Here is a 22,917-nt window from a genome sequence, read left to right on the forward strand (position 1 = left end):
TTAACACTGACACCAGAGGGCAGTAGATCTTTAATGAGGTGAGGAGCCACTGTCCGTCCGGTGGATTGTAAATAGTATGCAGCTACCACACATCTTTGCTTGACCCCAGTCCAGATTCTGAAGGTGTCTGTTTCAGATCTCCCACACAAGATATATCATCGTGAAGCAATCGTGGGATTGTGATGAAGTTTCTTTGACATCCAAATCTCTGGAGTGCAATCCACAGAGTCTCACGATTTATGGAGTCAAATGCTTTGTTCAGATCAATGAATGCGATGAAGAGCTCCTAGTGGCCTAAAACAACACTGTGTCTCTGGGAGGATTTCCTCAGCCAGAGGAAGTAGGTGATTCAGGCGAATATGTGTCAGGATTTTCCCCGCAATGGACAAGAGTAAAATGCGCCAGTGGTTTATACAGCGTGATTTATTTCCCTGTCCTGGTGATGACAATGTGCCAACCCAATGGTCTGGACACAGGCGTCCAGTAACAGCTGACTTTATTTGATCCCACTGTCCTGAAATGGAGTTGGATGTGTGAAGATTTTCCAGGTTGGTTATGAGCCGCGTTTGGAACTCGCTCTTCGATTGGGCTGCTTTCGAGCTGAGGCATTGATCTTCTTCCTTTTGGACTTTTGGGTCTCGGCAATGCCTTGGTGCTTGGCAGATGTTCATCACTGTTCGAACAAGTCAATGATCTGTCCAGCAGGCATTAGAGACCACCATAAGAACTGAGTGAATCGACATCACTGAGATCTTTGACCTGAGCAATGACATAATCCAGGAGGTGCCAGTGCTTTGATCTAGGAGGCCTCCATGTGATTTTCTATATATCCTTCTGGCAGGAGAGGGTGTCTGTTATAATGAGGCCGCGCGGAGCACACTCTGTCCGCAGGAGAACACCATTCACATTGGCCTTTCCCAAGCCATTTTTCCCAATAGTTCAGATCCAGACCATCGGAATCATGGCTAACCAGGAGATTCAAGTCCCCCCGAAGAATGGTATTTTCTTTGCTTAGGATGGCAATGAGGACTCCTTCAAGGTCAGAACAAAACTTTTCTTTAACATCTTTATTGGAGTCAAGGGTTGAGGGGTAAGCGCTGATATTGGTCACGGCTGAGCTGCAGGTGGAGTGTCATGAGCCTTTCATTTACATAACTGGGGAGCTCTGGCTGTGCATCAAAGATCGTATTGCACATGACAAAGCAAATTCAGTGGACATGAGGGTTGCTGTCAACCTTCCGGTTCCTGTAGAAGGTGTATCCATCCATTTGTTCTTTCAACTGCCCCCACCACCCTCCACCAGGGAGCTGGGTCTCACTGAGGGCAATGATGTAAATTTGGAGTCTTGATAGTTCGTATGATATGACTGCAGTTCTTTCTGGACAGCCACTCTGGAAATCATCCATAAGTGCCCTAACGTTCCAAGTTTCAAAATTTAAAGTTTTCTTTCTTTGACTACAAAGATGGTGATTCTGCAGGGTGTGGTTCCCCAACCAGGAGAAAGTTGATTTAGCCGATATTTAGGGCACCTTTTCTCGTACCCTCCTCAATTGAAGTGAGCAGAGGGCATGCTGAAGAGAACTGCTCAGTCACAGATGCTGCTACCCAAAGACACCTCTGTTCCAACACAGGTGTCCATAGACCTTCATCCTGACTTGGAAATATATGGCCATTCCTTCACTGTCACTGGGTCAAAATCCTGGAACTCCCTCCCTAACAGCACTGTGGGTGTACCTACACCACTTGGACTGGAGTGGTTCAAGAAGGCGGCTCACCACCACCTTCTCAAGAGGCAGTTAGGGATGGGCAATAAATGCTGGCCCAGCCAGCGACAGCCAGCTTGCATGAATGGATAAAAAAACTTCATCTGTCACCTGTGTGTGGATTCTTGACTAGGGACTCCCAGGTACACAGCCCTGTCCCCGTTGCCAATTCTCCCATCACCACAGGGTTTGACTAGTAAACCCCGGTAGAAATGACTGTTCAATGTGGGGACCTTGGGGCGCTGTCATTGTCCACGCTATCTTGGCAGGTTAGTGATCAGGTTTTGGTGGTGTGTTCAACCACAGTGACTGGGACCAGCTTGATATTGCAAGCTTCTTCTGCCTTTGCAGTCGATGAGACACACAGTCTTCCTCCAACTGCTCTGCTGTTGAGGATTTTTTGGACCACACTTTGCCTGGCACCTCCCCCCCCCCCCCCCACCACCCCCCCACTTTTCCACCATTGGCAGCCCCACCGTGGGGGGCCAGGAGTTCCCAATGGCATCGCTCAAGGGATGGTCAGAAAGCACAAGCCTGCCCACCTCTGGAGGGATTGAGAGTGCAGCTAACTGTAACAGCATATGTACTTCAGAGATGACTCTTTGTGATCGTAGGAAGGCCTGAAAGATCCGGGAGAATTAACCTCATGTACCAATGAGCAGTTCACAAATTCTATGCAACCTAAACATCTACTGGTAACCTTTGTGCATCAAGAGCCAGCTAACTCTGCTCAGATTTCTGTGTACAACTGATACACATAATGGCAGCATCTGAGAGAGGCAGATGGGGAACACAGCTCCGGAAGCTTTGCTGGTGGCATCTAGTGTGAATATTTTGGCTGATATAAATTGCTACAGTCCAGGTGCAACTCTGACTAAGATTAACGATCGGCTCATCTACTTTAATGTGCAGCTGAGGGATTAATGTTGGTCAGGGCATGGTGTAAGCTCTCTCATTCTTCAGTTGATGCCAAGGGATCTTTTACATCCACAGGCAGACAAGGACCAGTCTAACATCTCATCACATGGATGCTCCTATCCACTTAGTGCAAAGGATAACACAGGAATCACTGTCCAATTCTCTTTACATTTGGCTACAGTGAGCTGGTAGCTGCTAACCATAGGAGCTAACCATGTTTGTCACTGAACCATGTCACATTCTCCAGGCTGCCTGAGCACTTGCGGGAGCAAATGTACAGCTGGTGGCCCTACCCCTGCCATCGAAAGAGTGACCCCTCTGCTGGGGTAATTCCAGCATTTAGTTGTGGTCATGTTTATTTCATGAACTTTTCATTCAATGAGGAGTAACTCCATCAAACAGCTACGCCAAGAGGAAGAATTGTTTATGAGAGACTCAGGGACAACTTCAGCCACCCCTTCCATCTTCCCGCAGCATTAACCAGCCACCGCTGGAGCTCTGTGTGAAAGGATTGTTGTCTTCATATCACCACAAACATCACACATTGGAACAGACAGCAGCAGGAGCGTCACACTGGGATACTCCCAGTGAGAAGATTCTAAGCCTCTGTTTATTACAAGAGATCCAGTGGAGAACACCAAAAAGCAGGGGGCTATAAATATAAGATTGCCACTAATAAATCCAATTGGGAATTCACATCTTCATCCAGAGGGGTGGTTGAAATGTGGAAGTCGCTACCATGGTGGGTACTTGAGATGAATAGCAGAGGCACAAGAGAAACAAATGGGGGAACAGAATAGGATTGTGTTGATGGGATTAACTGAAGAGGGGTGGATTCGTGTGCAGCATAAACACCAGCACAGAGCAGGTGGGCTGAATGGCCTGTTTCCGTGCATTAAATTCTATTCATTCTGCGTCAGATAAGAGCAGTAAGCGAAAATGCAACAAGAGGCTTTGAACCTTCCAGTGTTCAGGGACCAACACAACGCCCCAAAGTGGTTGTCATAAGATTGTTTTAATTCCATTACAAAAAACATGCGATTAGGAGACCGTATTTACAATTTATAAAGAAACATATTTAGCTCTCTGCCTGCATAACACTTATAAATATGATTTACATAATAAAATAAATATGTAAAATTACCAACTTAGCACGGGTTTTAGTTTGTTAAAAAATACATGGCATTATAGTTTGCATCAGTTCTTGACCTTGGCATTTCCTGCTTGAATCCCACTGTCCCTGTTTTACACTTGTTAACTGAAAGGAAAAGGAATCCATTTTCTCTGGGTTTATCTTCTTGTTTTTATGATCCAATCTACGAAGACCCCTCCGTGGCTTAGAAAGGCCCACAGTCTTTCTTTCACGTTTTGTGTTGATCCAGTGCTTTCCATCGCTTGGTATTTTATCTGTGTCCTTGCAGGTTTTGTTGTGTGAGATTGTTGAGGTCCCATTAGAAAAGCCTGCTGCTCCTCCACTGTGTGCGGACCTTTGTCCTTAAAACGCATTCAAAGTCTCATCAGGTCCCAGTGAGTGGATATTTTAGCTGCCGCTGCTCAGCATTCCGAGTAGTTTGCTAACCTCTATCCCTTGCTGCTGGGCCATCTTCTGTATATCAAATCCCATGTGCATTAGGAACTGTATAACAGTCATCTCCTGGCCTGTGTACTGGTCCCTGATGGTAGGGCAGGTAGGGTTACAGTGCGGCCAGTGACAGCCATCAGTCAGATGGATGGGGCAGCCCTTCAGTGAATTCTTGCCATTCTTGTTCCCATCCTGGAGGCTCCGATCCCAGCAGTGCAGTGCCCGGGGTAGGGATATCCCCTTCACTTGAAGATTCAACCAGTAGCTGGAAATGAAACGTGAGAAGTTAATGTTATCCTCGGAAAGGAACATTGATACATTTCCTGTCAACAACTTCAAGATGACATTTCTCACTTCCACCCTCCGGCCGTTTATATTTTCTCAATGCTGAGCCTGCCACACGGGATGTGAATGCCAGGAGACTCACGACTTCTTGATGCCTTTTCACTTACTGCTCTTATCTTAACGTAGAATGAACGGGATTTACTGCACAGAAACAGGCCATTCAGCCCATCTGGTCTGTGCTGGTGTTTATCCTGCACATGAGCCTCCACCCGCCCCTCTTCAGTTAACCCCACCAGCACAGTCTTATTCCTTTCCCCCATTCGCTTATCTTGCGATATTTGGGTAGCGGGGGATGGTGTATGATGTCTGGGTAGTGAGGACTGGTGTATGGCTTCCGGAATATGTATGGCACACATTAGATGCAAGTATTAGAAAGAGCAAGATGGGAAAAAATATTCTACGTTTTTGAAGAATTTTCCGTGTTTTCACATATCCCTTGCCTTCTTGCTTGAATAGCTCATGTTGGGGCACCGCTCAGAAGATCATGGGATAGTAATCAGAAATGAGAATCCTTGTAGGTCCTTTTCTTCCCTGGATCACAGGCACAAAACATCCTCGCTATATCTTTTTATTGGACGTAGAGCATAGGAATAAGAGAATGTGAATATAAGATAATGGATGTTTCTCAAAGAAGATGGGAGCCAAATCCAGTTAGATATGAACAGGAGAATTAGGAGCAGGAGTAGGCCATTCAATAAGATCATGGCTGATCTGATTGTGGCCTCAACCCCACATTCTGCCTACCCCCCCTGTTAATCAAGAATCTATCTACCTCTGCCTTAAAATTATTCGTTGACCCTGCCTCTATTGCTCTCCAGGGAAGAAAGTTCCAAAGGTTCACGACCCTCAGAGAGAAAAGTTTCTTTTCACCTCCCATCTTAAATGAGAGACCCCTTATTTCTAAACTGTGTCCCATAGTTCTAGTATGCTTGTATTTATTTAACTTCTGAACACAGTGAGACATCACAAACTGTTTCATACAGAAATATTCACTTCCAATAGCCAGTTAAAGTTGTTACTTAAACAAATTACGACCAGTGAAAGAATTAAATGCTACTCAGTGCAATAAATCATCTCTGTGTGAATTAATCCCGTAATTTCTACTGACTATCCTTCTGTCAATTACCTTGGGAAATGTCCTTATATCAAAGGACATTGATATAGGACATAAATGGGAGCTGTTTTTGCTGCTATAGCAATGGACTCATTTTTAACAAAGCGATTCAGTGTTTTTGCTATAAAAAAAGCACCCCGAGCGAGAGAAGCGTGGGACAGCAGGTGTTTAAGGACAGATTGGTACATTGGAAATTAGAATCTTTAGGAGGAATTCCAAATAGAATAATGATCAATTGAAATTAAGGGCAAGGATAGAAAGAATATCTCGAAATGGAAACATATTGCGAAGCAGGATTCAGCGATTCAGATTATAAAGGAAAAGCTGCAATGGATAAATGATCCTTTCCCTTTTTGCTCCCTTTCTCTATCTTACCTTTTTGTGATAACTTCATGAGACAAACACGCAGGTGCAAAAACAGCCCTAAAGCCAAAGAAAAGGGTATTTAAGTTAATTATATTATAGCATAAAACTCATGTCCAACTCACACCTTCCATAAAAAGCTGAGACAGAAGCAAAATACCACGGGTGCTGGAGACCTGAAATATAAACAGGAAGCGCTGGGAAAACTCAGCAGGTCTTGGCAGCCTCTGGGGAGAGAGAAGCAGAGTTAACGTTTCGAGTCCAGTATGACTCTGAATATGGTTCCGAAGAAGAGCCATCTTGGGCTTGAAAGGTTAACTCTGTTTCTCTCTCCGCAGATGCTGCCAAGCCTGCGGAGTTTTTCCAGCATTTTCTGCTGTAATTTTGCATCTTCCATACTTGTGGTTTTGGCTGTCAAACAAATACGCAAGTTTATTTTAATCATGCCCTGGTTTCTGCTGGGTGTTTTTATGTTCTTATTTCGTCTTTTTACACAGCGAGCTTTTATGATCTGGAATGCACTGCCCGAAAGGGCGGTGGAAGCAGATTCAGTTGTTAAGTTTCAAAAGGGACTTGGGTTGCTACTGTCAAGGAAGAAATTATGGGGAAAGAGGGGGCTGGGGGTGGTACTAATTCGGGTATCTCTTTCACAGGCACAATAGGCCTCACACGGTGCTGTCCGATTCTTTGATATTGAGAGGTCTTGGAGAACAGGCTCGAATGGCTCATTATGCTGACCATTTAATAAAGATGTTGCAGAAGTATGCTGGATTTATGCCGGTATTTTTGATGTGAATTAGCCCTTATTGTCACAGTCTCCCAGATAACCAAGTTGTTGAAACGATTAACTCATTTAAAAAAAGGAGTAAGATGAATATATGTTCAGGAATGGACTGTGGATCACGTGTGGCTAGGTACTGGCTTAGATCAAAAGGTAAATATATGCGCAGAAGGCAGTCCAGGCCATGATAACTCAGCTACCTAGAAATACCTAGAGTTGTAGAGTAATTTACAGCACAGGAGGAGGCCAGTCAGCCCATCAAGTCTATGCCAGCTCTCTATAGAGCAAAACCAGTCAGTTGCATTTCCCCGCTCTATCCCTGTAGTCATTGCATGTTTATTCCCTTCAACTGCCCATCCAATTTCCTTTCAAAATCACTGATCGTCTCTGCTTCCACCACCCAAGTCAGCAGGGAGTTCCAGTTCATTACCACCCGCTGTATAAAATATTCCCCCCCCCCACCAACCCAGACCTTGTACAATCAGCTAATGGGAAGTTTTTTCTTGTCTACCTTGTCCATATCTGTCACAATCTTGTACACCTCTAACAAATCCCACCCCCCCCCAACCCATCTCTTTTGTTCCAAGGAGAACAACCACAACTTCTCCAACCTGGCCTTGTAGTTAAAATCCTTCATCCCTGGAACCACCCTGGTAAATCTCTGCACTCTTTCAAAGAATCTCACATCCTTCCTAAAGTGTGGTCACTGGAACTGTACACAATACTCTAGTTGTGGCCTAACCAGAGCTTTATATGGGTTCACCATAACCTCCCTGCATTTTGTTCTCAATGTCTCTACTTAATGAAGCCTGAGACTCCATATGCTTTGCTAACCACGCTCTCAGTATGCCCTGCCATCTTCAAAGATGAATGCACATGAACCGCCAGGTCCCTCCGCCCTATACACAATTTAGAACTGTGCCATCAAGACTTTCCAGGCACCTCTGCTGAACTCTTGCAAGTCTTCAGCTGGAGACTCTTCTGTTCAGGCCTCCCCAGGGTGTTAAATGGAGGAATTCGCTGGTCACTCACGCAGCTCCCCCTTGGTGTTGGGGGTGGGCACAAGATTCAGCTCCCCTCCTGCTGCTAAGATTTGGGACAAATGTTAAATGGGGCAGAAACCAGGCCCTCCACCGTCGCTCACCCTACACCCCTTCAGACCCCAGGAACTTTGATGTCCATAGTTTCTTCGTCACAGCTTTCAACTCTCTGTAGGACAGCAGCTCATGGGTTGAATAGGGAAGATACGCCAACATACATGTCAGGTGAGTATATTTCCTTTTTTGGGTGATTTATTTCAATCTGCCTTAGTTGATGCTTACACACAATAATCTAATAAGACAAACTGCGCCCTCACCTCCCCCTCACCCGAGTGACTCAGCAGCCAATCAAGCACACCTTACTGAGCATTAAGGCTCACCCCTTCTTGTTAACACACAAACTTGTTAATAAAAAAGGCGATAATGGCTCCTAACTGCTGAGGCTTGTGGCCATACAAGGGAACATTTTAACAGCCAAGGACCTAACACCCTCACTGTGTCGTAGATGTGACAGAACTTACGGTACATCCTTGAGAGTATTCTTCAGCTCTCTCCCCAGGTTCTGAATGTAGTTCCACTGTCCCTCTTGAACTGGTTGCCCAGTGAGATGCACATTATCGACTGTAAGCTGTGCTTCATCAAAGAGCCACTGGACCACAAACAACGGACCTTTGAAAGAGACCAAATTGAGTTAGATTCCTTGTGACTTTTCTCCATAGCCCCATTGCTTCAGAAATATCTCACCTTCCAGTGAAAACATATGGATGAACATTAGGAGAGGCAGGGATTAAACCTGGATGTCCCAGTCAAGTGGCAAATTATTAAACCCATTATTTGTAAATCTATTGGGGCTCCAATTACTGAGTTATCTGGTTTCCAACAACAGAAAATGGAATGATACAGCATGGAAGGAGACCATTCAGCCCATCATGCCTGTGCTGGAGCTTTGAAAGAGCTATCCAGTTACATATTTATCCAATTTCTTTCTCAAAGTCACTGCTCAATCTGTTTCTCTATTTGGTCAATTAGAACCCCTCATAAATTTGAACAGTTAACCTTGACCTTCTGTCCTCAGACAGATATGGCATTGAAGTCCCCAATTTGCTGTTGCCTCATCTAGACTCAACAATGAGTTCAACAACTTTAGACCATGAGCTCTGTCATCCATTTTGACTTCCCCCACCTCCTGTCCCAATTGCCAGTCTGTATCTTGTTCTCATGTTTTTGCTTTCAGACGGTGCTGACCTTTATTCAGCCAGTAACACATTCTGCTATTTTGCTTTCAGACAGTAGTGACCTTTATTCTGCTTTTAACACCTACCCTGGATCAATGTTTTGTGTCTTTAATACTATCATTACCACTCCCTTTGTCTTGTGTTCCGTGATATCTTTGTTATTTAATCTCTGCTGCCCTCTTACCTATCCCTGACCTTCCCTTTTGTTCTACCTACCCTCCCTTCTTTGTCAACAGCATAAAACCCATCACCTTCCTACCTCCCTTCAGCTTCAAAGAAGAATCACATTTGATTTGAAACGTTAACTCTGTTTCTCTCTCCACAGATGCTGCCAGACCTGCTGAGGTCTCCAGCATTTTCTGTTTCTATTACAAGTGAGAGGTTCTCTTCTCTGAAGGATATTAATGAGCCAGTTAGAAAATCCAATATCTTTATCACTATTTTTTCTAGTATGAGTTCACACGTTATCGATTTATTGAATTAAATTTGCCAATTTAGAATAGAGCTCAAAACCTTTAAGTTACAAGTCGACTGTACCATGGCACTCAGAGTGAAGCTGTTAACCTATCTAAAGCAAATTAATTAATACTTCTGTTAAAGTAGTGGAAAGAGAAAGATTGTAGGTAGAGTTCTACAGATCCATATTTATGTCATTCGCTTCTCTTTGTTGCTAAGTTACTATTTCCAGTGTTCAGATCAGAGGAGCACATTTACCATTGGGAAATTGGAAACCTATTTGAGGCCTTTACTACCAGGGTTACTCTGGATAATCAAAGGCTGCCTTATGGATCTGATAGACTTTGATATAGTTTATTTTTTTAAACTTACTTCTTAAAGTTGGATATATTTTATATCCAAAGAAACAGTTCCACTCTTCCCCTTCTCTGAATTGCTGCTTGCAAAGTTCAGGTACAACTCCATTCCAATATCTGAGAACATAAAGGATGTTTTTAGTCATTTCACATGATCACTAAGCCCAAAAATTTAGATCAACCCACAGAGAGGAGGTAAGGATCTCCCAGGCCTAAATGGAGGAGCCTGTGTGAGAATCAGCCTAAGGGGATTTGCAACCTACAAGCAATGAAGCATCCTCAGGAGTGGAATATTAACCATGTCATGCTGGTTCCCAAACACTGTTCATAGAACATACAAATACAAATAGGCCATTCATCCCCTTGAGCGTGTACTGTTATTCAAATTAGACCATGGCTGATTGTATCCAACCTCCACTTTACCTGCTGTGGCTCAATATCCCTTAACAGCCCTGTTCCCTTCTGTGTTTCATTTGATGCAGTTATTAACTGCACAACTTTCCTGTCACCTTTTTAGGTTCAATGAAGGTGGAGGACATGAGATGAATGGGTAGAAAGGAGCACTTAAGAGTTATTAGCAACTTGTCCCTTTTCTGCAGGGGAAGCTGGTTTGATGTCTGTAAATGTGTTGTAGTGGATAATGATTTTCAAGGTAATATTAACTGTTATGTACATGGGAATGCCTCTTTGCATCTTTGTGGAAGTTGGCTTCTGTGCTTTGAGTACCTTCTCATGACTATCAACCCAGGATACTCTCCTGCTGTGATTAGACTATCTTCATTAATAGTCCCAAAGATAAAACAAGTTGTCATAGAAATAGAATGGTTGAAAGTATATATTCCAAGGCCCTTTGTTCATTAATAATGATGTACAGATAGTAAATAGTAATCTTCATTGATCAGAATGGGAGTAATAATTTATTGGTGCCCAATGATGCTTTAAACCAATGCGAGTGAGACATCCAGAATTCCCACATTGACTGGAGACTATTAGGCCAGAAGATGCTTACGTAGCTTTAGTTATTAGCTTGGGAACAATATATTCACATCTCTATCATCATGGAATTGCTATTATCAACAAAGAGCTGAGCAAGAAACAAATGAGAATAAATGGCATATCCTATTCCTATTCCATGATATATAGAAGCTCACAAGGGAAAGGGACCGTAGCAAAAAGTCTGACCTTATTCCTTTCTTGATCGCTTCAGTGGGAGCACATGATATCGTGTCAATGCAATCAGTCCTTTGGTATTGTTTGTTGTCCAGGAACCAGCCTGAATCAGCCAGACCGCGAACCTGCACTCCATGGACGCCCAACTCTTCAAGCTGTTCGGCCACTCTGTCGACATTCAGGAGGACTCCTGTCCCACCGGCACTAAACAGACAGACAACCACTCCAATTAATAACACTGCCATGAAAGAACAAAAAAAACTGGCATTTTATATAGGGCCTCTCATGACCACAAGATGTGCCAAAGCGCTTTACAGCTCAACTGAGTATTTCTTAAGTGTAGATACTGTTGTAATGTAGGTACCATGGCATGCACAGCAAGGTCGCACACACAGTAATATGACAATGGCCAGATAATCAGATTGTTAAGTACCGTTTGAGGTATGAATTATTGGCCAGAACATCCCTGCTGTTCTTTGAAATAATGGTATGCGAATTTTACATCCACCTGAAAGGGTTGACAGAGCTTAGGTTTAACTTCTTGTCTGGAAGACGTAAGAGTGGTAATAATTCTTACAAACCCAAGCTTCAAATGGTTTTTTGCTAAGGAAAGAAGTACAAGGTCTTATTCGTTAATCTCTTGCCGACATCATTTAACGCAGCTTCCCCTAACAGTGAGTGTACGTCCATCTATCATAATGTAAAATACGCATTGATTGTTCATTCTTCCATAATCCCCTCTGAGACTTCACAAGTACATTTATCACCACAGGTACTGCTTCCCTGGGCTGTGCAGTGTTTGCTGCAGGACAGCATATTGCAGAATTCTTCATTAACAAAGATGATAAGGCAGTCAATTAAAATTCCATCTCCATTATCACATCCCTCAGGTGTAAAATAACATTTGTGTCCTGCCTTGTTGGTAAAATTGCTTCTTTTTGGCAACCCCTGGGACTTCCCTGGATTGAGCTGATGAGATCCAAGGCCCAGACTGAGCAGAAATGAGTGATTCGGAGTAACTCTTAAGTTTGATTTAAACGGTGTCAGTTTTGAATTGGAGAAAAGACCACATGCTCAGCCCTGACAATGTGTCAGACAACCTTGCTCTCCTGAGCCATTGGGAGGTGTTGCTCTATCTGAAAAAGCTCCAATAAGTAAGGACAGAACTGCATTGCCCATCCAGCAGAGCAGGCCTACAGCTCAAAGGCCAGTCAATGTGAACTGCTGTAGACTGCAATCAGTGCAAAAGAGGCAAAATGACAAAAATATTGCAACCCAATTTATTTAAAGAGGGATCATTGCCACTCTAAAGTTATGCACTACCTCTTCCTTTTATTGACATAGAACAGAGTGGCTGAAATAAGGAGATCACGTGAGTTGTGAAGACGCCATAGAGCATGGAGCTCTACTAGGTTTTTCTCCTCAAACTGCTGACCAGACCCTTTAAATGGGTTCTATTTGGGGCTGGAATGTTAATAGGTTGGGATGGGGAGATGGGAGGGTGATGCTCAGCAGCTTCAAACTTCACTTATTTGGTTTGTGTTTTTTTTAATCCACATCTGGAGAGTCATGGGACCCACAAGGAGGTAATTAGGACCACATGGACCATAAAAATAAAAGGCAACAAAGACACACAAGCTTTGAAGCACCGGGTATGAAAAATGTGACCTAAACTGATCAGAAACGAGCGAGTCTGAGTAACGCTAAATTTAATCTAAACAGTTGTCGGTTTTGAGGACATAGACAGCTGGCGGTGAAATGAGCAGACACATGGCAGATGAAGTTTAATGAAGAGACGTGTGAAGTGATACATTTTGGTAGGCAGAATGGGGAGATGCAACATTAAATGAAGTGTACAATTCTAAAGTGGTGGGAGTTGTATGTGCGTAAATCATTGAAAGTGGCAGGGCAAGTTGAGACAATAGTTAAAAAGGCATAAACAAGGATCCTGGGCTTCATAACTAGAGGCTTAAAGCACGGTTGTTATGATGAACTTTTATCGAACTCAGGTTCCTAAGCTGGAGTGCTGTGTCCAATTCTGGGCACCGCAGTTTAAGAAGGATAAGAAGGCTTTGGGGAGGATGCAGGAAAGATTTGCCAGAGTGGTCCTGTGGGTGAGGGGCTTCAGTTACGACGGGCTGGAGTCGTTCACCTTGGGCGAGAGAAGGCTGAGAGGAGATTTGACAGAGGTTCAAAAGCATGAGGGGTCCAGAGAGGGTAGATAGAGAGAGAGACTATTCCCATTGACGGAAGATCGAGAGTCAAAGGACACTGATTTAGGGTGATTGGCAAAAGAACTTATGGCGACATGAAGAAAAACTCTGTTACATGGCAAATGGTTAAGGTCTACCTAAAGTGTGGTGGAGGTAGATTCAATCATGGTTTTCAAAAGGAAATTAAATTAAGCTCCTGAATAGAAAAAAAAAATTACAAAGCTACAAGGAAAGGGCAGGGCACTGGGATAAGTTGAGTTGCTCTTGCAGAGGGCCAGCATGGACAATATGGGCCTAAAGGTCTTCTGTGCTGTAACCAGTCCATGATTCGTACTACGGATAAGGCTGTTACTAACATTTAGCAGCAGAGTTATTTAAGTATTGGTTATGCAACAGAGGACTAACAGTTAGAGAGCGCCACTGTAGACAAACCATTTGCAAAATTTGTACTCCCTGAGTCTACTTCAAAATATCTCTATGCATTCAGTTAGTTCAGACTGTACAACTCAGCCTATTGGAAGAGTCTGCTTTAAAGGGTGTGCTTAACTCTTCAAAAATCAACCCAATGCTGTTGGAGGCTCCAGTTAGACTCTTGCCATTCTGCAATTAGTACATTCTGTTAATGTCATAGTAATAGCTGAAATTGAAGGGTGGACCAAGACTTTAAAGAAGTCTTCATGGAAGAAAGACTTAATACATCTTTCTAACTTGCTCACAAACAACATGATTATTTGTAAACCGTGGCTGAATGCATGGTCGCATCAGGTGTGTGACAGGTCATTTGCAGCAAAAAGATGGGAGCACGTTGTTTTTTTCATTCTCACAAGTTATGCAAAAATTTTGAGGCGGGGAGAGAGATATTGCTTCTATGGACAGGATGGAATTTCTCAATTTATTAGATTCACATTCTTTAATCTGAAAGCCAGTTTTTGTTATTTGAACTTCTTAAACTTCTGATTATTTCTAAATACCGATGACATGAAGGGATATGGGGATAGCATGGGGGATAGAGCATTGCAAGTGGATGATAAGCCATGATCTAGTTGAATGGTGGAGCAGGCTTGGTGGGCTGAATGGCCTACTCCAGCTCCTATGTTCCTAAAGGGATTTGTATTGAAGAGTTCCAATTTCTGAAATGCTTCAACAATGCATAAGGCAGCACTGAATATACATTAAATAATTGTTGGTTTCTTTTTAAAGAAAGCAAGGCAAACAGACAGATAGACTTGCATTTGTATAGCACCTTTCACAACCGCAGGATGCCCCTAGATGTTGTACAGCCAATGAAGCACCTTACCACAGTGACTTCAAAAAGCACTTCATTGGTTGTAAAATGCTTTGGAATGTCCTCAGACCATGAAAGGCGCCATATAAATGCAAGTATTTCTTTATTTTAAAAGAAGCCAATGATTATTTTATATACATATTCATCAGCTCTATAGACACATCACAAGTCACTTTCTCAGACTTTATCCAGTCTAATACCCGCAAAAAATGAGCTTCATACTATTTTAAACCTCCATCATGTCACTAAAATACATGTACAGAACTCTCTCGGAACCAACAGCCCATCTCTACTCATCACACAAACTCTCCTGAATCTACGCTTTTCCCTTAACAACTTATTCGGAGCACGAGGAGAAAGGCTCAAGTCCAGGTCAACATCCTGGCCCATGTCTCCGACTCGCCTTGGTCACTTTCACCTCCCTCCTGACTGGTTACCTCTTCAGCCTGTTGCAAAAAGTCAGTCCTCTTTTACATCTGAAACCTTCTGGCTCAGCCCTGCTCCCTTCAGCAGAGGGCATTGCGTCGCAGGATCTTACCCGGGGACCGTAGGTTCTTTTGATTAAAATCATGCTTTCCAGGGAAAATAATGGTGGCGCAGCAAACGAGAGGAAGAATAAAAAACAGCTGAGGTACATTCTCAGTAATTAAAGGACGGGCTTGAGTCCTGAAATGAAATGAATGATGACGGCTGTGCTCTAGCTGCCTTTTAAGAAATATCAAAACAGCTCCCCTGGCTCCTGTTCAACGTGTGTGTACCAGCTGTTGTGGGAAGCATTAGGTTGGAAATTCCAAGCGTACATCAATCAGTTGATGGAATGATGTCACATATTGCATGCATTCGTGGAAGTGGCAACACGAGCTCCAAGAAACTAAAAGTCTTATAGATTTTTGCATTTAATTACCGTGCGCCAGCCTTAAAATGCAATCATTGATTAGATTCACAGGCACGAGGAATTGCGTATTTTTCCTTTGAGGAATTATCATCGCTTTTCAATAATATACAGGTTTATTAAACCATGGATAGATCAAATCAAGATGGTGTACCCGTTTACTTTTCCAAGTCTCACTGATGTGGGAATCTACATTTGAAGACGTGCGAACATTAGTTTACGGAGTTTTTGTGGGGTTTTAATGAAAGTGCTCAATTTCATATTTCATAAACTAGGAAGAATCAGAGTTGGGAGTTTTGAATTAGATGAACAAAAGCGTTCTCTTATATTTCAAATGTCTTTGTATCTAATTGTGTAATTGTAATAATAGTAATTACAACACAGCCACATAAAACAATGTTTTCCCATGGAAAGGGTTACCAGACCATTAATGGCAATTCCGCAATAAAAATAAATATAATCAGAGACTGGGTGGCAGAGTGGGTAGCAGAGCTTCCTTTAATCTGTGGAACCTTGCTTTGAATCCTGCCCACAATGTTGGGACAACATCTCTTCTTTCTACCAGTTGTTAAAGGTCCCAAAAGAAACTCGGAGGGCGTGCCAACATAACCTTCCTGCCTTGATGTCGTTTCAACTATTTTCACCAGCTTGCTGGCGTTTCCTATGGCGAACATAGCAAAAGCACAGCTTATTGGGTTTCTCAGTTATTAAATGCAGCTCCTAATGTCAAACTGAGGCAAACTGACTAGATTCCAGCTTCAATGTCTGCTCTGTGGCTGGTCTCAAGCAGGGCAGCTTGTAGAGGTACTAAAATTGGCTTTGAGCATATGGATGGCAGATGAAGAGAGCATAGCTATGATGCCCCCACAGTTGAATAGCTTACTAAAACTCCCCATTTGGAAGCTCACATGAAGAACCACTACTTGGGCAAAGTACTGAAGGGCGTTAGCTGTCTCTGTTGGTTGGAATGAGTTAGTAGCTGGAGTCGAGAGGAAGAGAGGAAAGGAGGGCGTGCGATGGTGGGGGGGGGGGGGTGCTGTTGTTGATGGGGCAGGAAAGAGGAGGAAAGAACAGGAGAGGGGATGGGAGGGGAGGGGAGCAAACTCACCAAATAAAAGTTCATAATACGCCTCAAATCTCCAAAAACATATGAAAAAAAGGTTTCCTACAACTAAAGCAAAACATTCTGGAAACACTCAGCAGATCAGGCAGCATCTGTGAAACTATAGAAAGAGGAAGGAAGGATTAATGTTCCAGGTCAATGATCCGTCATCAGAACCTGTTCCCAGCACCTGCAGCATTTTGCTTTTCATGATTACCTATAAAATAGTTTAAAACAATGAAGTATTTATTGTCGATAGCTATATCCACAACTCCAGTCAACCAGAAGTGCTGACTAGCAGCTGGGAGCGCTGCAGGATTTTGTCCATAAATGAAGTGCTTCCATATTCCGGGGTGCGGAATCCATCAGTGTTGTTTTGGTGTTACTGCCAAAATTCCACAAAGAGCAAATGGAGATAAAAGGAGATCAATTATTTTGCACTCAATCTTGGGCACTGGCATGACTGAGTATATATCAGACTGTAAGGGTAAACTGAAAACCCTTTGGCATCAGCTTTTAGCTCCCACTACCCATCCCCAACCCCCATCCTCACAATTCTGATATTATTTGTTGGAACACATACCCAAAGCATTCTGAGACTCCGAGAGTAGCCCAAACAGACAACTCAACTTCATCCCCCATGCACTAAAATAAATTATTGAGTCGTTATCTCCTTGCTGGTTACAGGGCCTTGCTGGGAGAATTTGGCTGCCACGTTTCCTACATTACAACAGTGACTGCACTTCAAAAGTACTTCACTGGCCGTAAAGCGCTTTGCGATGTCCAGTAGCTGTGAAGTGCACTATATACATGCAGGTCTCTCTTTTTCTTTTCCTTGCGCCCCTTAGCACTACTGATTTTCCCTGACCCCATGACTAACATTACCTATGAAAGCACTAAGTATGAATTCTTAGTTAAGTACTTTACTGAACTTCATAACATTTATGAGCAGCAGGTGTCACTGGCTCCTGACTCATTCTCCCTGCAGTTTCCCATTTCAGACAGTCAGTTTTGTTGCAAATGGAATTATAAAAATTGGGTGACTGCTTTTCTATCTCCAAGATCAAACTTGCTTAAACCGACTGGACAAATATTTCCCGCACTGAATTATCTAATGATCATTGTTGATAATTGCTTACTGTGTTGCCGTAGAAACTATACATTCATGTTGCTGCCTATATTACACTCCCATTCGTGTACAGTTAGCAATTCTTTCGAGCCTGACTACTGTAGCTCAAAGAACTTTGAAGTTATACATGTTTACAATTTTAATTGAAATACCTGCCAGGGAAAACTTATCTAAATGTGTTTGTGATGCTGCTGCATATAACGTTTGAAGGGACCGCCTCCAGCTGTCTTTTACCCACAGTGATTTATCATACACAGGCTCAAGATTTGATAGCTGCAATGATTTATCACTGACCCACAATAATAGGACAATTCCAATCCAGACAGCAGTCTACTGTCAAACATAAGCAGAGTGATGGAAGGCTTCAGCAATAGTGCTGTCAAGCAGCACAAACTCAGTAATAACTTGTTCACTTTGGGTTCCATAAGGACCTCTCAGCTCCTAAGCACATTATAACCTTGGGCCAAACATGGACAAAAGAGCTGAACCCCAGAGGTGAGGTGAGAGTGACTGCTCTTAACATCAGGGCTGTGTTTGACCAAGTATGGCACCAAAGAGCCACAGTACAATTGGAATCAAGTTGAAAACTCGCCAGTAGTTGGAGTGATACAGGTGCACAAAGGAAGATGGTTGTAGTGGTTGGAAGCCAATTACCGCAAACCCCAGGTCATCGCTGCAGGAGTGTGCCAGGGAAGTGTCCTGGGCCCACCCATTTTCAGCTGCTTCACCAATGACCTTCCTTCTGTAGTATCAGAAGTGAGGATGTTTGCTGATGATTGCAGTGTTCAGTTCCATTCACAAATTCCTCAGTTAATGAAAGAGTTTGTGCCTCCAAGCAGCAAGACCTGGATAACATCCAGGCTGGAGCTGATAAGTGACAAGTAGCATTCACACTGCTCAAGTGCCAGCCAATGACCATCCCAGCAAGGGGGAGTCCAATCATCTCCCTTGACATTGAATTACATTGGTCAAATGCCCTACATTCAAATTCTTGGGAGTTGCAAATGACCAGAAACATAACAACCAGCATATTTAAATACTATAGCTACAGGAACAGGTCAGAGGTTTGGTACTTTTTGGCAAGTGGTTCACCTCCTAATCCCAAAAACCTTTCTGCCACCCAAAAGGCAGAAGTCAGGAACGTAATGGAATACTCTTCACTTTCCAAGATGATTGCAGCTCCAACAACAATCAAATAGCCTAACAGCATCAAAAACAAATCAGCACCCCATCTCCCATCTCAAACATTCACTCACTGCAATTGGCACATTGTGGCTGTAGTGTGTACTATCTGCAAGATGTACTGCAGCAACTCAGCAAGGTTTCTTTGACAGCATTTCCCAAACCCCTGACTTCAACCACCTAGAAGAACAAAGGCAGCAAATGCATGGGGACACCATCACCTGCAAGTTTGCCTCCAAGTCATACATAATCCTGATTTGAAACTATATCACCGCTCCTTCAATATCATTGGATCAAAACCTTGAAACTCCCTTCCTAACAGCACTGTGGGTGTACCTACACCACATAGTCTGCAGTGGTTCAGGAAGGCAGCTCACCACCACCTTCTCAAGGGCAATTAGGGGTGGGCAATAAATGCTGGCCTTGTCAGTGATGCCCACATCCTGTGAACAAAAAAAATGTAAAATCCACTTATGTTGCCACCTTTATCTGTGTTTCTGTGCACCACGATCTCTGCTCCTCTTCGTCATTTAAAATCTTACTATTTAAGGTGTGTTTCTTAGTTTTACTTCCAAAATGTTTTGTTTCAACATTTTTCCACATTTTAAACTAACGCTGCCCACTATCAGCCTACTTAATGTCCTTCTGCTATCTTTCTTAGCCATAGTCCCTAATTTAATGTCATCAGGAAATTCCAGTATTCCTACAGTCCCTAAATCCAAGATATTTAAATTTTTATTGCATTAATAAGAGTGATCTCAATGCAAAATACATGTGTGACACATCTTGTCACACCTTTCCAGTCAGACAAACCTGTTACCCCCATCTTTGCTTTGTGTCTTGCAACCATCCCTCTATCCCTGTGAGCATATTCCTTTTGGTTATCTATAGTTCATAGACCTTTGCCATAGGTCTCAATGTTTTTTGTTTTGAAAATCCAGATGAGCTGCAATTCATTAATCTAACCTCTCTGTTATTTCTTCAAAGAATTCCATCTGCTGGTCAAATAACCTGCCATTTGGACATCTGTATTAAATGGCCCTGTATGTTTATTTTATGCTTAGCGATTTCATCCTGTATTATGAACTCTAGTAATTAACTAACAATGGATGTAAGACTAATTGGTCTTTAAATTGTTTTTTATCCTTGTCTCCTTTTCTCTTTTAAGAAAATAAGGCAGTCACTTTCACTACCCTCCAGTTCCCCAGCATGATTTGCCTTTCCACAGAATTTTGCAAAATTATAGTCAGGTCCATAACTATTTTCTTTCCTAACTCCTCTGGATTCTCAGGCATAAACCATCACATCCAGGTGATTAGTCAATCTATTTTGAATAACTATTTTCACCTCATTTCTTTTTGTTTTTGAATTATAACCTGCACTAACTTTTCTATACCTACCTCTGCCGGTTCTGTAACGCCAGTACTGGCTCCCCTGTACAAGCAACGATGAATTATTTACCATTTCTACCATTCCTTCTCACACTGTTACAAACTGGGTAGCTTCATCTCTCAGTAGCCTGTTTCCCCTATTAGTCATCAATACACTTCCTTTTTGCCTTACTGGAATATATTTAATTTGTACTCTTTCTGTCTCCTGTTTAAACATTTCCTGTTAAATACAGTTATCTTTGCCAATTTTTCATTCCCTTTAATCAAGGCAAAGTCTCTTTTTATCTTGGTATAATTTGTGTTTTTTTCCCCCTAGTCAAATACATATGCCTGTCACTTTTCTTGCTCTTTACTTTTCTTACATTGAACTTAATTATATTGTGGTCACTGTTCCCCAAATGTTCCCCTAACTTGATGTGGCCTACTTGCTCCATTTCATTACACAGGAACAGATCAAATAGTGCTTCCTTCTTTGCTGGAATGGTAACATGGAAAGCAGTCTGGAATACACTGTAAAAAGTCTTTCTTCCCTTTTACATCAAACATTTTCCTAGTCTATTTTTTGGATAATTAAAATCTCCTACAATTATAAATCTATTATTAATACATGCTCCTTCCTGCTCTTTCTTCCTTATCCCTGCTGAAAGTTTTATATCTAGGTATATTTAGTTGCCAATCCTGACTTGGCTGCAGTTGCATTTCAGTTATTAGTTTACATCATGTATGCCTATTTTCATCAACTTTGCTCTCTCAATTTTAGACCTGGCAGTACAGTTAATAGCAATATCATATGCAGGGGCAAATTGTCCAACTCTGCGAATAGTTGTTACTATGTTATCAAGGTATTCTAGTCAATCAGAAGTTAAGGAGTATGCCACCAAATCACAACTTGTGATATGAGAGAACAAAAGATAGAAGAAATGCAACTATCCTGCACTAAGTTAACTGTTCTGTATTCAAGATTAAAGATGGATGGAACAGTACATTCAAATGTCAACAGCTAGTGTCACAGAGCATTGAGAATGTAGACTTGATCCCTTGTTCTGTTTAACTGCCAACCTCAGTCACATCAGTGTGATGAAGGAAAAGACAAATGACTGAAGCTCTAGGCTCCACAATGATAGTACAACGCTCACAAGTATGCTTTCATTGTATGTGATTTCCGTTTAATTATTTTCTATTTGATTTGGTAAATGTGCATCAAACCATAAAAGTGTGTTTAGTCACAGTGTATGAACACATTGAGGTTTAAATATGCCGTCCTTTCCTGTGGCACACAGATCACAAACTCTGCCAGCACAAGCAAGGGGAATTATGTTTTGCTCAGTGAGTACAGGAACAAGCTTCAGGGCATTGTCAGTGAATCTTTTCTACAGTGTTGCAATTGATGACTGCTATTTGTGCGTAGAAACTTCACTGTCTGTACTGATAAAGTTAGCACTAAGTCCATGTACCAGCAAGTTGATTTCACATGCTACGGTGAAGCAGTGTCACAGTAGTTGGTGGAGGTCACAATACAATTGTCATTCAGGCTTAGAGTTATAATCTTTTTGCCTTTTTTATAAATGTGACGGTAAGGATTACAGGCATTTTGGTTTTCTATCAAATGGATGCCTTTATTTAATTTTCAAGTCGGAGATGAATAGTTAAACCTATGCAAGACATTCCATTTTTTATAATAGCAAATCTCCTGTAGCACAGTTCATAGAGCGTGCAGTGTTTTATAAAGTCAAGATATATTAACCCATATAGCATACTCATATAAGTTGCTCCATAGTTTGGGGGTTAGCGTACTGCCCTTACTAAACCAGAGTTAGTGAGTTCAAATCTCACTGGAGCCTACTTGCATTTAGTTAGTGCAGACATAATAGGTCAAGTGGCCTCTTTCTGCGATATAAACTTCCTATGTTCCTTCGAAACAACAAAGTTAAGTAAGCAGTGGGTAAGTTGATACAGAGACCAGTTAAGAGGTTGAAGACTTCCTGATTCTAATAATTTGTATTCCTGGAGAATTTTTTCTCGCTTATTCATACTTTTGCTTGAAATGTGACATAGGAGGTTGTTTTTGTTAGGCAAGAGTATTAAGGATTACGGAACAAAGGGAGATTAAGATACAGATCGGCCATGGTCTAACTGAATGGTGAAACAGTTTTGAGGGGCTGAATGGCAAACTCCTGTACTTATTTTTCTAACAAAAAGAAACGTTCTATACATATATATACTGCTTTCGTAGTAGTTGTTAGCTATATTGTGCCTATATTGTTTATTGACTGTGATTATAGATTATATGACCACTTAAATGTCATCCCAGCTTTTCCACATTTCCCCATGCAATGAAAAGAACTTTCATGCTAACATCTTACGGCAATAGCTTACTGTCTGCTTTTCTTTTTAACCTGCACGTCTCCCTGAACAATTCCTCAATTTGTTGAATGTTCATCCAGAAATATGTAGCAGGACATCAGGGCCAGTTAAAATATCATGGCTGGGTGTAGTAGAGCTCTCTTCCATACTGCAAATTACATACCCTCCTGGACAAGGATGGCTTAAGAAATCCATTGCAACAGTTTGAAATTGCAAGGCTGCAAAAAGTTAAGGAA

General features: G+C 42.2%; 1 protein-coding gene across 1 annotated transcript in view; it reads right to left on the reverse strand.

The window, feature by feature from the left end:
- Positions 1-3,685: 3,685 nt before the first annotated feature.
- notum1a (notum, palmitoleoyl-protein carboxylesterase a) overlaps positions 3,686-22,917 on the reverse strand; it is a 31,087-nt gene continuing 11,855 nt past the window's right edge. The window contains exons 7-11 of the mRNA XM_041217154.1: positions 11,136-11,327; positions 9,970-10,070; positions 8,428-8,575; positions 6,098-6,145; positions 3,686-4,528 (exon numbers count right to left, since the gene is read on the reverse strand). Coding sequence (XP_041073088.1) covers positions 4,222-4,528; positions 6,098-6,145; positions 8,428-8,575; positions 9,970-10,070; positions 11,136-11,327 — 796 coding nt within the window. The 3' untranslated portion in view covers positions 3,686-4,221. The remainder of the gene's footprint in view (positions 4,529-6,097; positions 6,146-8,427; positions 8,576-9,969; positions 10,071-11,135; positions 11,328-22,917) is intronic.

Source organism: Carcharodon carcharias, chromosome 22, assembly GCF_017639515.1.
Source record: "Carcharodon carcharias isolate sCarCar2 chromosome 22, sCarCar2.pri, whole genome shotgun sequence".
Lineage (NCBI taxonomy): Eukaryota > Metazoa > Chordata > Chondrichthyes > Lamniformes > Lamnidae > Carcharodon > Carcharodon carcharias.